The 15,067-nt window shown below is 47.6% G+C and overlaps 2 protein-coding genes across 2 annotated transcripts in view; both read left to right on the top strand.

Annotated features, from left to right (window-relative positions):
• The window catches only part of pth2 (parathyroid hormone 2), a 57,652-nt gene that overhangs the window by 3,102 nt on the left and 39,483 nt on the right, over window positions 1-15,067 (top strand). Inside the window, exon 2 of the mRNA XM_072491962.1 lies at window positions 13,680-13,913. Coding sequence (XP_072348063.1) covers window positions 13,692-13,913 — 222 coding nt within the window. The 5' untranslated portion in view covers window positions 13,680-13,691. The remainder of the gene's footprint in view (window positions 1-13,679; window positions 13,914-15,067) is intronic.
• Window positions 9,049-13,112, top strand: LOC140404158 (uncharacterized). The gene is made up of 2 exons (XM_072492575.1): window positions 9,049-9,172; window positions 11,968-13,112. The coding sequence occupies exons 1-2, from the start codon at window positions 9,049-9,051 to the stop codon at window positions 13,110-13,112; spliced, it is 1,269 nt and encodes a 422-aa protein (XP_072348676.1).

Here is a 15,067-nt window from a genome sequence, read left to right as displayed (position 1 = left end):
CACAGACCCTCTGAAAAGGACCCACTCCCCTAGCCCCATAATGTCACCTAACCTACACCCCTTTGTACTGTGGGAGGAATCTGGTAGATATCCATTTCAACAGCTGGAGAATATGCAAATTCCACATTCACCCAAGGCCAGAATTGAATCTTGCTCCCTGGCACTGAAGCAGCAGTGCTATTAGCTTTGTGATCAGTTGAAGCTAGTGAGAGAACCATCAGAGCAAGATATGGAGGAGGGTTTGAAGATATGAACTTCTGGTCCTAGTTATAAGATCTAGGAGAATTAAAGTAAATCATTTATGTCAGCAACAGCTGCCTAGTATAACCACATGTTAGACAAATACTGTGGGTACATAGAACGATACAGCGCAGTACACGCCCTTCGGCCCACGATGTTGCACCAAAACAAAAGTCATCTAACCTACACTGTGCCATATCATCCATATGTTTATCCAATAAACTTTTAAATGCCCTCAATGTTGGCGAGTTCACTACTGTAGCAGGTAGGGCATTCCACGGCCTCACTACTCTTTGCGTAAAGAACCTACCTCTGACCTATATCTATTACCCCTCAGTTTAAAGCTATGTCCCCTCGTGCCAGCCATTTCCATCCGCGGGAGAAGGCGCTCACTGTCCACCCTATCTAACCCCCTGATCATTTTGTATGCCTCTATTAAGTCTCCTCTTAACCTTCTTCTCTCCAACGAAAACAACCTCAAGTCCATCAGCCTTTCCTCATAAGATTTTCCCTCCATACCAGGCAACATCCTGGTAAATCTCCTCTGCACCCGCTCCAAAGCCTCCACGTCCTTCCTACAATGCGGTGACCAGAACTGTACGCAATACTCCAAATGCGGCCGTACCAGAGTTCTGTACAGCTGCAACATGACCTCCTGACTCCGGAACTCAATCCCTCTACCAATAAAGGCCAACACTCCATAGGCCTTCTTCACAACCCTATCAACCTGGGTGGCAACTTTCAGGGATCTATGCACATGGACACCTAGATCCCTCTGCTCATCCACACTTTCAAGAACTTTACCATTAGCCAAATATTCCATATTCCTGTTATTCCTTCCAAAGTGAATCACCTCACACTTCTCTACATTAAACTCCATTTGCCACCTCTCAGCCCAGCTCTGCAGCTTATCTATATCCCTCTGTAACCTGCTACATCCTTCCACACTATCGACAACACCACCGACTTTAGTATAGTCTGCAAATTTACTCACCCACCCTTCTGCGCCTTCCTCTAGGTCATTGATAAAAATGACAAACAGCAACGGTCCCAGAACAGATCCTTGTGGTACTCCACTTGTAACTGTACTCCATTCTGAACATTTCCCATCAACCACCACCCTCTGTCTTCTTTCAGCTAGCCAATTTCTGATCCACATCTCTAAATCACCCTCCATCCCCAGCCTCCATATTTTCTGCAATAGCCTACCGTGGGGAACCTTATCAAACGCTTTGTTGAAATCCATATACACCACATCAACTGCTCTAGCAGTTGTTAGCACTATTACTTCACAGCACCAGGGACCCGGGTTCGATTCCCGGCTTGGGTGGCTGTCTGTGCAGAATCTGCATGTTCTCCCCATGTCTGCATGTGTTTCCTCCCACAGGTCCCGAAAGATGTGCTTGTGTGGTTAAATGAACTGAATTCTCCCCATGTACCCGAACAGGCGCTGGAATGTGGTGACTAGGGGATTTTTACAGTAACTTCATTGCAGTGTTAATGTAAGCCTACTTGTGACACTAAGATCTATAAATTGAGCATCTCATTAATAATAATAATAATAATAATAATAATAATAATAAAAGTGTTGAATGAGTAGTAGGGCATTACTGTGACTCAGTTGGTGACAAGACTCAGTATCTAGATTCACCACCCTCAGTGAGTCACATATCACAAAACCTGTAGCAACCATGGCTGGACTATGAAACTCATTAGAAAGTACATTTTTCAGTCAGGAGAGACATTGCAATTTGGGTTGATTACAACCTGGCCTGAATAGATTCATTTTAGGCAGAGGGGCAAAAAAAAAAAACGAAGCTAAAAGCAGAAAACACATGAGCTTCCAGTACAGCCGTGTGGCATTGAGTCAGATTAATATGCACAGTATCAACAACTGATCTAGTCCAATAAAAGTAAATTTATTTCCATTCAACAGTCATAGTGACAGCAAACCCAACAAACAGGAGGGAAAGTGTCACTACCAGCAGCACAGTGATCACAACCATATTGCCAGATCGCATTCCAACGTCCCAAACATGGATAGAACGATAGCTTGGAGGGTCATCTGCAGAAAGAGAACACAAAGGTTTAGTTGGTGCTCTAGTTTCATGGGAGCAGGATGCATAGAATGAAAAAGGACCTGCGCATGGGCAAAGATTTCCTTCAGCCACTTTCAAAATACAAAATCAAATTTTGGCAGGTTAAAGATGAAAACCTTTTACCATCTTCCAGCTTAGTGACAGAATATTCTTTGGGATCAACTTTATTCCGGAACAAAATTTGGAGCTGCCAACTTGCCTCTAGTGGTTATGGATTCAGACCATCGTGTCATCACCAGGGGATTTGCAGAAGAGTCTAAAACAATGTAACGCACCCTGAAAAGACAGTGGAATTTAGTGGAGATAAAGCTTCACTGCACTCATTGAAATAAATCAAATGAAATCCAAGAAGAACCAAAATCATGAACGCCTTTAAATTTTGCAGTTAAAGACCACAGATCACATCACCACTAGCGAGTTGAAAAGTTTCTTACTGGCTCCCTTCGTTTAAAGAATTGTTCAATAAGAGAGGAAAGGTCTGTCTTAAGAACAAAGAACAAAGAAAATTACAGCACAGGAACAGGCCCTTCGGCCCTCCCAGCCTGCGCCGATCCAGATCCTTTATCTAAACCTGTCATCTATTTTCCAAGGATCTACTTCCCTCTGTTCCCCGCCCGTTCATATATCTGTCTAGATCTTGAATGATGCTATTGTGCCCGCCTCTACCACCTCTGCTGGCAAAAAGTTCCAGGCACCCACCACCCTCTGTGTAAAAAAAACTTTCCACACACATCTTCCTTAAAACTTTCCCCCTCTCACCTTTAAATCATGACCCCTTGTAATTGACACCCCCATTCTTGGAAAAAGCTGGTTGCTGTCCACCCTGTCCATACCCGTATAGACTTCAATCAGGTCTCCCCTCAACCTCAGTCTTTCCAACGAAAACAATCCTAATCTACTCAACCTGGTCCCCCCTCAACCTCCGTCTTTCCAACAAAAACAATCTACTCAACCTTTCATAGCTAGCACCCTCCATGCCAGGCAACATCCTGGTGAACCTCCTCTGCACCCTCTCTAAAGCATCCACATCCCTCTGTTAATGTGGCGACTAGAACTGCACGCAGTATTCCAAATGTGGCCTAACCAAAGTCCTATACAACTGTAACATGACCTGCCGACTCTTGTACTCAATACCCTGCCTGATGAAGGCAAGCATGCTGTATGCCTTCTTGACCACTCTATCGACCTGCGTTGCCACCTTCAGGGTACAATGGACCTGAACTCCCAGATCTCTCTGGACATCAATTTTCCCCAGGACTCTTCCATTGACCGTATAGTCCGCTCTTGAATTCGATCTTCCAAAATGCATCACCTCGCATTTGCCTGGATTGAACTCCATCTGCCATATCTCTGCCCAACTCCAATCTATCTATATTTTGCTGTATTCTCGGACAGTCCTCCTCACTATCTGCAACTCCACCAATCTTAGCCCTTCCCTCATCAATTAATTTTGTCACTTCCTCAAAGAATTCTATTAGGTTTGTAAGACATGACCTTCCCTGCACAAAACCATGCTGCCTATCACTGATAAGTCTATTTACTTCCAAAGGTGAATAGATCCTATCCCTCAGTATCTTCTCCAACAGTTTGCCTACCACTGACGTCAAGCTCACAGGTCTATAATTCCCTGGATTATCCCTGCTACCCTTCTTAAACAAAGGGACAACATTAGCAATTCTCTAGTCCTCCGGGACCTCACCCGTGCTCAAGAATGCTGCGAAGATGCCTGTTAAGGCCCCAGCTATTTCATCCCTCGCTTCCCTCAGTAACCTGGGATATATCCCATCCAGACCTGGGGACTTGTCCACCTTAATGCCTTTTAGAGTACCCAAAATTTCCCCCTTCCTTATGCCGACTTGACCTAGAGTATTTAAACATCCATCCCTAGCCTCAACATCAGTCATGTCCCTCTCCTTGGTGAATACCGATGCAAAGTACTCAATAAGAATCTCACCCATTTCCTTTGACTCCACCCTTAAATTTCCTCTTTTGTCTTTCAGTGGGCCAATCCTTTCTCTAGTTACCCTCTCGCTCCTTATATACGAATAAAAGGCTTTGAGATTTTCCTTAACCCTGTAAGCCAAACATACTTCACAACCCCTTTTAGCCCTCTTTATTGCGCGTTTAAGATTTGTCCTACTTTCCGATATTCCTCCAAAGCTTCGTCAGTTTTAAGTCGCCTAGATCTTATGTATGCTTCCTTTTTCATTTTAGCTAGGCTCACAATTCCACCAGTCATCCATGGTTCCCTAATCTTGCCATTTCTAGCCCTCATTTTCACAGGGACATGTCTGTCCTGCACTCTAATCAACCTTTCCTTAAAAGACTCCCACATTTCCAATGTGGATTTACCCTTAAACAGCTGCTCCCAATCCACATTCCCTAGCTCCTGCCGAATTTTGTTATACTTGGCCTTTCCCCAATTTAGCACTCTTCCTTTAGGACCACTCTCGTCTTTGTCCATGAGTATTCTAAAACGTACAAAATTGTGATCGCTATTCCCAAAGTAATCACCGACTGAAACTTCAACCACCTGGCCGGGATCATTCCCCAATACCAGGTCCAGTATGGCCCCTTCCCGAGTTGGACTATTGCTCTAAAAAACTCTCCTGGATGCTCCTTACAAATTCTGCTCCATCTACACCTCCAACACTACACGAGTCCCATTCAATGTTGGGGAAGTTAAAATCTCCCATCACGACCACCCTATTGCTCCTACATTTTTCTATAATCTGTCTACATATTTGTTACTCTACTTCACGCTCACTTTTGGGAGGCCTGTAGTAAAGTCCCAACAATGTTACTGCACCCTTCCTATTTCTTAGCTCTACCCAGTGCCTCAGTGCTCGAATCCTCCATCGTGCCAATCACAGCTGTGATATCATCTCTGACCAGTAATGCAACTCCTCCACCCCTTTTACCTCCCTCTATCCCTCCTGAAGCATCTATACCCTGGGATATTTAGTTGCCAGTTTGGCCTTCCCGCAACCAAGTCTCAGTAATACCAATAACATCATATTCCCAGGTACTAATCCAAGCCCTAAATTCATCTGCCTTACCTGCTACACTTCTCGCATTAAAACAAATGCACCTCAGACCACCTGTCCCTTTGCGTTCATCATCTCTTCCCTGTTTACTCTTCCCCTTAGTCACACGGAGTTTATTATCTAGTACCTTGCTGGCTTTAGTTGCTGCCTCTTTACTGACCTCTAACTTCCTAATCTGGTTCCCATCCCCCTGCCACATTAAAGTTTAAAACCTCCCCAACAGTGTTAGCAAGAGCACCCCTGAGGACATTGGTTCCAGTCCTGCCCATGTGTAGACCATCTGATTTGTAATGGTCCCACCGCCCCCAGAACCGGTTCCAATGTCCCAAAAATCTGAACCCCTCCCCTCCCTTTTATGGAGAGATTCAGTTCAGATAAGGAGATCTAATTGAGGTCTCCAAGATGAGAAAAGATATTGACAAGTAGACGCTTCCTCTGGTGGGGGAACCTAGACGAGATCGTCGGATAAGACGGAAAACAGAAGAGAGAAGAAATTCCTTTTCCCAAATGGTCAGGAATCTGTGGAATCCACCACTCGAGTGCAGTGGATGCATTTGAGGAGACAGATTTTTAATTCATGGATTGAAGGGCTTATACAGGAGACGAGATCAGGCGTGATCATACTGAATGGCGGAGCCAAGTTGCGGACTCCTTCTTGAAAGGGCCCTGTTAGATCCCAATTCTACTCTGGGGAGACAGGGTGGGGCCCACAAGCCCCATTTCTCACTGATGGCAGCTTTCTCCAGCACAAACAGACCATTCAACCCATCGGTCCAGGCTGTTCTTTATCCTCCACTCAAGCTTCCTCCCACCCATTTTCTCAAACTTCATTCCCCATTTGGCTAACAACCAACCACTCCCCGAGAACAGGCATTCTCAATTCTCAACACAGTTAAAATTAGAGGTATTTGCCATTTAATTCCTTGGTGACCGCCTTGCATTGATGATCTTTAGTTATGGTCTCCCTCACAAAAAGGAAACATCTGTATCCACCATCAAAACCTTCCAACTTGGCAGCAAACTTTGCATCTGTCAGATGTTGTGAAGATGGGAGTTCACAGCAGGTTTTTCAGCTTGGACACACTTACCTGAAGCTCTGCCCTGGCAACACATGTTCAATGCAGCTTCCATTCTTGCAAGCAATGCTAGGTCCCATCTGATAGGCCAATTCCGCTGGCTCAGGAGAGAAGTTGGTGCAAGGGGGTACAGAGTACTTCCGAGTCAAAACAAAAGTGCCGTTATCTAGCGAAAGAGAGTGGAATCGGTGAAAGTTGGGATTTTGTTAACTTGGCACCTTAGGTAATGTGAACTGATTGAACCCAGTCTTAATGCTTAGTTTCCCCACAATGTTAAAGAGGGAAAAGTGAGCCACGGGTTAATAACAGGTCAATCCAGGAGCAGGTTAATAATATCAGTTGTACAAAGGACCAGAGATCACATTAATAGGGCATCTGTTTCAAGCTCACCTTAGCATAAAATCAAACAGTTTGATGCCAATTTACTCAATCCTTTACAAGCACCAGGAATACCAAATACACAGGCTTCAAAAAAACCCCAACAGTAAACAAACTCCCGCCTTCTCTACTCTTGTTCTTATTATATTGCTTACAAGAACCATCAACAGTTTTGTTATTTATTCGGATAGTTTGGGAGTGAGAGAATGAATTCAGCACAAGAGTATCTGGGTATCGGTGGCAGCCTTGAGGTTTGCAGTACATAAAAATGTTTCAGAAGCTTAAAAGCACGAAAGCAACCTCACCTCCTCTTAAAATCTCCACAGTAATGGATGCAGAGGATGGGCGAGTGGCTATTTTGTCAGCTCTCTGTGCAGCCCACATTTCGAACAGACAGTGGGCAGGTTGCAGCCAGACCAGTGTAGCAAGTCGTGACAAATCACCATTGCAAAGCACAACATTGTAATCTGAAGAAAAAAAAATGGCACAATAGCCAAGTCAAAGCAGAGATGTTACTCAAGGTCTACCAAAACTGATATACTTTAGACAACTGATATACTTTAGACAAGGTGCAAACACTGCTAAACAAGTATATGGATCACTAAATGAGACACATCTAAATACTTAGCATTTACAGGATTAACCAAAACACAAACCAAGACACTAAACGTTGCTAATGTAGAAAGTGCAGTGTTACAATCCTTGCAGAGATTAACATTTAAGAGAAATTATGAAGCCACAAGGTTCCAATACATTAATTTTACAATTCTAATAGCAAGTAAAACAAGCATCACCTCAAGTAATTACTTCTATTCTACATCAATGAAACAATTTATACTTGCAAACTTCTCAACCAAATCCTTGTAGAAACACACCCGGTTTCTAATCCTTGTAGAAACACACCCGGTTTCTAATCCCACTATTCCCCGCTCCACAACTCAATAAATTATTTTCTGTTCTTCTCTGGATTCAGGGCCTAACACCTACACCCACCAACTTAGCTTTTGTTCAAAAGCTTCAAGCTTCCCCAAGCTGAAACTGCTCAACCTGAGAACATTAAAGAAGCCACAAAAGAACAGTTCCTGAAAATTACCACCATGTTAATGTGGACAACCCAGCATATTCCAAACAGACATTTAAATTATATTTCACCTTCAAACAACCCCTTTGATTGTGATGCATGTAAACAATTGCTCTATTGGCATGAACAGCCCGTTTTCCACGATTATTGGTCCCACCAAGCTACTCCCGTGTTTACAACACGACTTTAACAATTTTTCAATCGAGAATAGTTTAACTCTGGGACAAGTGTAGATCTCCTGAATCAACAAAAAGTTCAGAGGTGACCTAGTTATTACTGAATTCATTCCCTTCCAATTCTGGCCATTAACAAAATGCAGGGCACCCTTTGAACTGCCACTACTTGACATTCAGCAGTTCCTAAAGTCCAGCATTTTAATTATCTTACCCATTCACATTTAATTTTGCCCAAACTAAAAATAACCTTGAACACAATAAGTCAAATTTTGACAGCAATAAATTTGCACTTTTGACAGATCCACAAATAGAAGAGGTGATAATATATTCCATTTAGATGTTGGTTGAGGGACAACTAGGATGTTAATCACATACCCCTGTTCTTCAAACAGTGAGCTGGGATCCTTAACAAATCACTTCAAGGACTAGGAACAGCCTCATTTAATATCTAATCCAATCATTGCAGAGGAGCCAGCCTAAATTATGCACTGCAGGCTCTCAAACAGGGCTTGAGTTCATGGTCTTTGTCCTCAGATAATAAAAGGTTTCCTCAGTTAAAGGGCAAAAGAAAAATAGGATTCTCAGGTGTTATTTTCTAAGGCGTCTCTGATTTTTAGGGGTTTTCCTCCAGAATTTCAATTTAGGTCAGATGATATCACGAGGTGATTCAGAACCAACAATAATTTAGTGGAAGGTTATTGTTCAGAATTCCCAGGCCTATATTACACTTTTAAAAGAGGGGTTGTCAGGACCTATAAATCCCTCCCACACTTAAATCCTACAGCCCTTCTCATGCTTTATGACAAAAGCAGCAAAAAATAATAATTGAAATGTAAATTTTAATTCAAACATCTGTCAGCAGCTTCACAAGATCAGTCCATGGATTTGTACCCCGTTGTCAAATGCTTCTTACCTACAAGAAGTTGTGAATTACAAGAATAGAAAAGCATTATGAATCCAGTCAGCCTCCTGAAAGATTCCATCATCATTACTGACTCAAAAACAAATACCATTGACACTCCTCAATTTATCCAAATCCAGTTTGTGATTAAACAGATTCAGCTGGCGAATAACAGCAAGTCCACATGAGGAGTAATCAATTGCTTCAGTGTTGCCATGGGACACTGCAAAGTTTGACCCAGCAGACACTCACGGTCTCATGGCTCCGCAGACTCCGCACAGACAGTGACCCAAGCCGGGAATCGAACCTGGGACCCTGGAGCTGTGAAGCCACAGTGCTAACCACTGTGCTACCGTGCTGTCCAATTTGTTACCATTTAATCTGTTAAAGAAATGCAAAAATCAATTGAGGAATATTGGCCTCATCCAGTCTGCCCACATTCTGCCCACTGCCAGTTCACTGCCCATCCACTGCCTGCCCACTGTCAGCCCACTGCCAGTTCACTGCCCATCCACTGTCCACCCACTGCCCACCCACTGCCAGTTCACTGCCCATCCACTGTCCGCCCACTCGCGCCCACTGCCAGCTCACTGCTCATCCACTGCCTGCCCACTGTACCCTTGCATTTTGAGTTAGAAGCTCTTGGTTCAAACCCCCAGTCCAGGGCTTGTTGGCTGTGGAAGGGGAGTTTACTATTTCCCACCTGTGAAAGAAGCAAACCCCAATGTTTATTTGAAGGGGTTTTCACTTTATTTGATTGTTTAATTTGCCCATTTACAGAGAACATAGAACATACAGTGCAGAAAAGGCCATTTGGCCCATCGAATCTGCACCGACCCACTTAAGCCCTCACTTCCACTCTATCCCCGTAACCCAATAACCCCATCTAACCTTTTTTGGTCACTAAGGGCAATTTATCACGGCCAAACCATCTAACCTGTACGTCTTTGGGACTGTGGGAGGAAACCGGAGCCCCCGGAGGAAACCCACGCAGACACGGGGAGAACGTGCAGACTCCGCACAGACAGTGACCCAAGCCGGGAATCGAACCTGGGACCCTGGAGCTGTGAAGCCACAGTGCTAACCACTGTGCTACCGTGCTGTCCAATTTGTTACCATTTAATCTGTTAAAGAAATGCAAAAATCAATTGAGGAATATTGGCCTCATCCAGTCTGCCCACATTCTGCCCACTGCCAGTTCACTGCCCATCCACTGCCTGCCCACTGTCAGCCCACTGCCAGTTCACTGCCCATCCACTGTCCACCCACTGCCCGCCCACTGCCCACCCACTGCCAGCACGCTGCCCATCCAATGTCCACTCGCTGCCTAGCCAATGCCCACTGCCCACCCACTGCCAGTTCACTGCCCATCCACTGTCCGCCCACTGCCCATCCACTACCCGCCCACTGCCCATCCAATGTCCACCTGCTGCCTAGCCAATGCCCACTGCCCGCCCACTGCCCACCCACTGCCAGTTCACTGCCCATCCACTGTCCGCCCACTCGCGCCCACTGCCAGCTCACTGCCCATCCACTGCCTGCCCACTGTCGGCCCACTGCCAGTTCACTGCCCATCCACTGTCCGCCCACTGCCCGCCCACTGCCCACCCACTGCCAGCCCGCTGCCCATCCACTGTCCACCCACTGCCCACCCACTGCCAGCCTGCTACCTATCCACTGTCCACCCACTGTCTAGCCCGCTGCCCATCCACTGTCCGCCCACTGCCCACCCACTACCCGCCCACTGCCCACTCAATATCCACCCGCTGCCTAGCCAATGCCCGCCCATTGTCCATCCACTGCCCACCCACTGCCAGTTCACTGCCCATCCACTGCCCTCCCATTGCCTAGCCAATGCCCGCCCATTGCCTAGCCAATGCCCGCCCACTGCCCATCCACTGTCCGCCCACTGCCCGAACAGCACCTCCACCCCCCACCCTCCCATGGTGGCCCATCCCTGTGGAGAGTCCCTCACCCCCCCCCCCCCCCCCCCCGCCGAGCAGTGGGGCGGCAAGCCCAGCGCCCCCGGGCTCTTTGCCTGTGAGCAAAGATGGCTACTCACCCCCTGGCCTTCCGCCAGATTCACCTTTTCCAAAAGGAGTACTGATCGGCACCAGCGTGAGCACTCGCTGGGGAGGCCGCTGAATGACGGGAGGCTGCTGGATATGGGGTGGCTCCCGTTAATTGTATGGAAATGGAGCTTGAGTGGTGATAATTGATTTCTTGTCATGCGTCAGCGAGATCCCGATTTCGCCGAGGGGAGCGGACCAGTTACATCATTGGCGCCTGACGCGGTTCTTGTTTTTGGCCTCGCCCGCTATTCACCGGCCTCGTTCTGCCCGAGTGAGATTGCAGCGTGGCCGGAGATTCGGCCTCAATAGTTCTGAAACATTTTTCAAATGGATTAGTAATTCTGAAAACCCATCTAAAATGTAATCTAAATTGTAAAACGATATACTACGCAATATTAAAGTGCTGCATATATAAGAATGTTTTAACAATACTTTTATTGAAATAAATACAGGTATCAGCTTCTGCTTCGAGCTGTAGACTCTTCCTGTCGATGGAAGCAAATTCCTGCAGAGGCTGGAATCTGAACCAAAAACAGAAAAGCCTGGCCAATCTCAGCAGGTCTGACCGCATCTGTGGAGTGAGACGGGAGCGAATGTTTTGAGTCTTTACGCAGACTCTCCCTGTTCTTTGGTTTAATGCTAGCAGTGATTCTTGTAAATTATTCTGGGTAAAATTCCATTTTAATTTTTAAGGACAGTTGATGGAATTGCAGAATGTAGTCCCCAAAAAGCTTTTAAAGATCCCACATAATTAAAAATAAAATTTGGTTTATTCAGTCTGGTAAAGCGAGGGCCCCACAGGAAGGATGGTCTCCGACTGGTTTCACAGTTTTGTGAGTCTCTACTGAGTGGCACTGCCTGTGCCAGTGCTAGTGCCTGTTCCAGTGCCTGTTCCAGTGCCAGTGCTAGTGCCTGTTCCAGTGCCTGTGCCAGTGCCTGTGCCAGTGCCAGTGCCTGAGCCAGTGCCAGTGCCTGAGCCAGTGCCTGTTCCAGTGCCTGAGCCAGTGCCTGTGACAGTGCCAGTGCCTGTGCCTGAGCCAGTTCCTGTGCCAGTGCCTGAGCCAGTGCCAGTGTCTGTGCCAGTGCCAGTGCCTGAGCCAGTGCCTGTGCCAGAGCCAGTGCCAGTGCCTGAGCCAGTGTCTGTGCCAGTGCCTGAGCCAGTGCCTGTGCCAGTGCCAGTGCCTGAGCCAGTGCCAGTGTCTGTGCCAGTGCCTGTGCCAGTGCCTGTGCCTGTGCCAGTGCCAGTGTCTGTGCCCGTGCCAGTGCCTGAGCCAGTGCCAGTGCCTGAGCCAGCGCCTGAGCCAGTGCCTGTGCCAGTGCCTGTGCCAGAGCCAGTGCCAGAGCCAGTGCCTGTGCCAGTTCCTGTGCCAGTGCCAGTGCCTGAGCCAGTGCCTGTGACAGTGCCAGTGCCTGAGCCAGTGCCTGAGCCAGTGCCTGTGACAGTGCCTGTGACAGTGCCAGTGCCTGTGCCAGCGCCTGAGCCAGCGCCTGTGCCAGTGCCTGTGCCAGAGCCTGAGCCAGTGCCTGTGCCAGAGCCAGTGCCTGAGCCAGTGCCTGTGCCAGAGCCAGTGCCTGAGCCAGTGCCAGTGCCAGTGCCAGTGTCTGTGCCAGTGCCTGTGCCAGTGCCAGTGCCTGTGCCAGAGCCTGAGCCAGTGCCTGAGCCAGTGCCAGTGCCAGTGCCTGTGCCAGAGCCAGTGCCTGAGCCAGTGCCTGTGACAGTGCCTGAGCCAGTGCCTGTGACAGTGCCAGTGCCTGTGACAGTGCCAGTGCCTGTGCCTGAGCCAGTGCCTGAGCCAGTGCCTGAGCCAGTGCCTGTGACAGTGCCAGTGCCTGTGACAGTGCCAGTGCCTGTGCCAGTGCCTGTGCCAGTGCCTGAGCCAGTGCCAGTGCCTGTGACAGTGCCTGTGACAGTGTCTGTGCCAGTGCCAGTGCCAGTGCCTGAGCCAGTTCAGAGGCTGCTCACTCTCAACACATTTCATATCATTCCAAATGCGGCTTTTGACCAAATATTGCAGTGGCCCTGGGTGACGACATGGCCGTAACCATAGTGACCGGACGGTCACCCAAATGGCCCACCTGTAACAGTCACCGTATTTTGTGGCCCCCCCAGTTGGAAAAACACTGCTGTAATGATTGAAACGCTTGCTTTGCTGTACTGCAGTCTAGGGACAACAGATTACTTATTCGTTCATGTGATATGGACGTTGCTGGGTCGGCATTTATTGACCATCCCCGAGGCATTGAAGAGTCAACCACATTGCTGGAGTCTGGAGTGACATGTAGGCCAGACCGGGTAAGGACGGCAGATTTCCTCCCCTAAAGAACATTAGTGAATGTTTTACAACAATCGGCAATATTTTCATGGTCATCATTAGACTTTTAATTCCAGATTTTTCTTGAATTCAAATGTCACCATCTGCCCTGGTGTGATTCGAATCCAGGACCCCACAGCATTACTCTGGTCTCTGGAATACTCGTCCAGTAACAATTACCACTACGCGACTGCCCTTTTTAAAAGCTTATCTCTTTTGATCTCAAATGGTTGGAGCCTTAATTTTGGAATTTCATTGATCTGTTGGTAACATTTTATTTCCTGTTGCTTTCTGCAGGATTTTTCAGAAATGGTGATATGGCAGGAATGGGTGGAGATCATGTCGCTGTTACTCATGGTGGTCCATACAGCACTGGGCCATGTGGCAGAGGAAGGCAGGACCAGCTCCAAGTTACCACAGCCCCAGTCTTCAGACCAAACCCGCCTCACACAGACCTGTCATAACTGCACAAAGGCCCCGGGGAACCATTGCCGATCTCCCGTTGGGACTCGTGGAGTACGAGCTTCACAGGTCGGGGCAGAGACCACCCAGCTGGAACTAGTTAAAGACTACACATAAAGGCTGCCCCAAACAGGGCGCGCATTTGTTGGTTGTCCCAATAAGAACTGGATTGGGAGAGTTATTGCTGTGAGCTGTACATATATATATAAACCAAACACAGCCGAGAACATGGGGGAATGATAAGTAAGTTTGCAGATGACACCAGGATTGGTCGGGTGGTTAACAGTGAAGAAGAGGGTGATAGGTTACAGGAGGATATAGATGAGTTGGTCAGATAGGCAGAGCACTGGCAGATGGAGTTTAACCCTGATAAGTGCGAGGAGATGCACTTTGGAAGAAGAAACAGGACAGGGGAGTATGTAATGAGGCATATGGGACAGTTGCCTTTATCAGTCATGGCATAGATTATAAGAGCAGGGAGGTTGTGACGGAGCTGTATAAAACGCTGGTGAGGCCACAGCTGGAGCACGGGGGGCAGTTCTGGTCACCACACTAGAGGAAGGATATGATTGCACTGGAGGTGGTGCAGAGGAGACTTACCAGGATGTTGCCTGGGATGGAGAATCTGACCTATAAGGAGAGACTGGATAGGCTGGGATTGTTTTCTTTGGAGCAGAGAGGCTGAGGGAGATAATCCTGCCTGTGGCAGCTAAAGTGGTTGCAACTCTCAACTTTATGGATTCCTTGCCAGTGACGCTACTTAGGTTCGAGCATGGGCGCAACGGGATCCGAGATTGTCCAAACTCCGCCACGTGCTTTTGAGCGGCGAAATGCAGGGAGCACTTCCTGTAGCCCAACAGCCATTTGCTCAGAGCTGAGCTTGAGAACAGTGTCATATTGTGGGGAGCTCAGGTAGCCACCCCCCACAGGGCCAGGAATCCCTGCACAGGGGCACCCATGTACCTCCACGAAGAAGACATTGGCCTACAGTTATGTCTGACGGGCCAGTATTGATGGGGACATTGAGAGGGTCCTACGCAGCTTCCCAGCACGCTAGGAGCACAGGAAGCTCCCGCTGGCAGCCTCCCTTCATCCATGGGAATGGCCAGGGTGCTCATGGGTGCATGACGACCTCACAGGGCCTTTCATGGGGTCCATGGTCCTCATCCTGGTAGATGCCCAGAGAAGTGGTTGACATGTACAAGATTACCTTGATGGGACTT

This window comes from Scyliorhinus torazame, chromosome 29 (genome assembly GCF_047496885.1).
Source record: "Scyliorhinus torazame isolate Kashiwa2021f chromosome 29, sScyTor2.1, whole genome shotgun sequence".
Lineage (NCBI taxonomy): Eukaryota > Metazoa > Chordata > Chondrichthyes > Carcharhiniformes > Scyliorhinidae > Scyliorhinus > Scyliorhinus torazame.
This window is presented reverse-complemented; position numbering and strand designations above follow the sequence as displayed.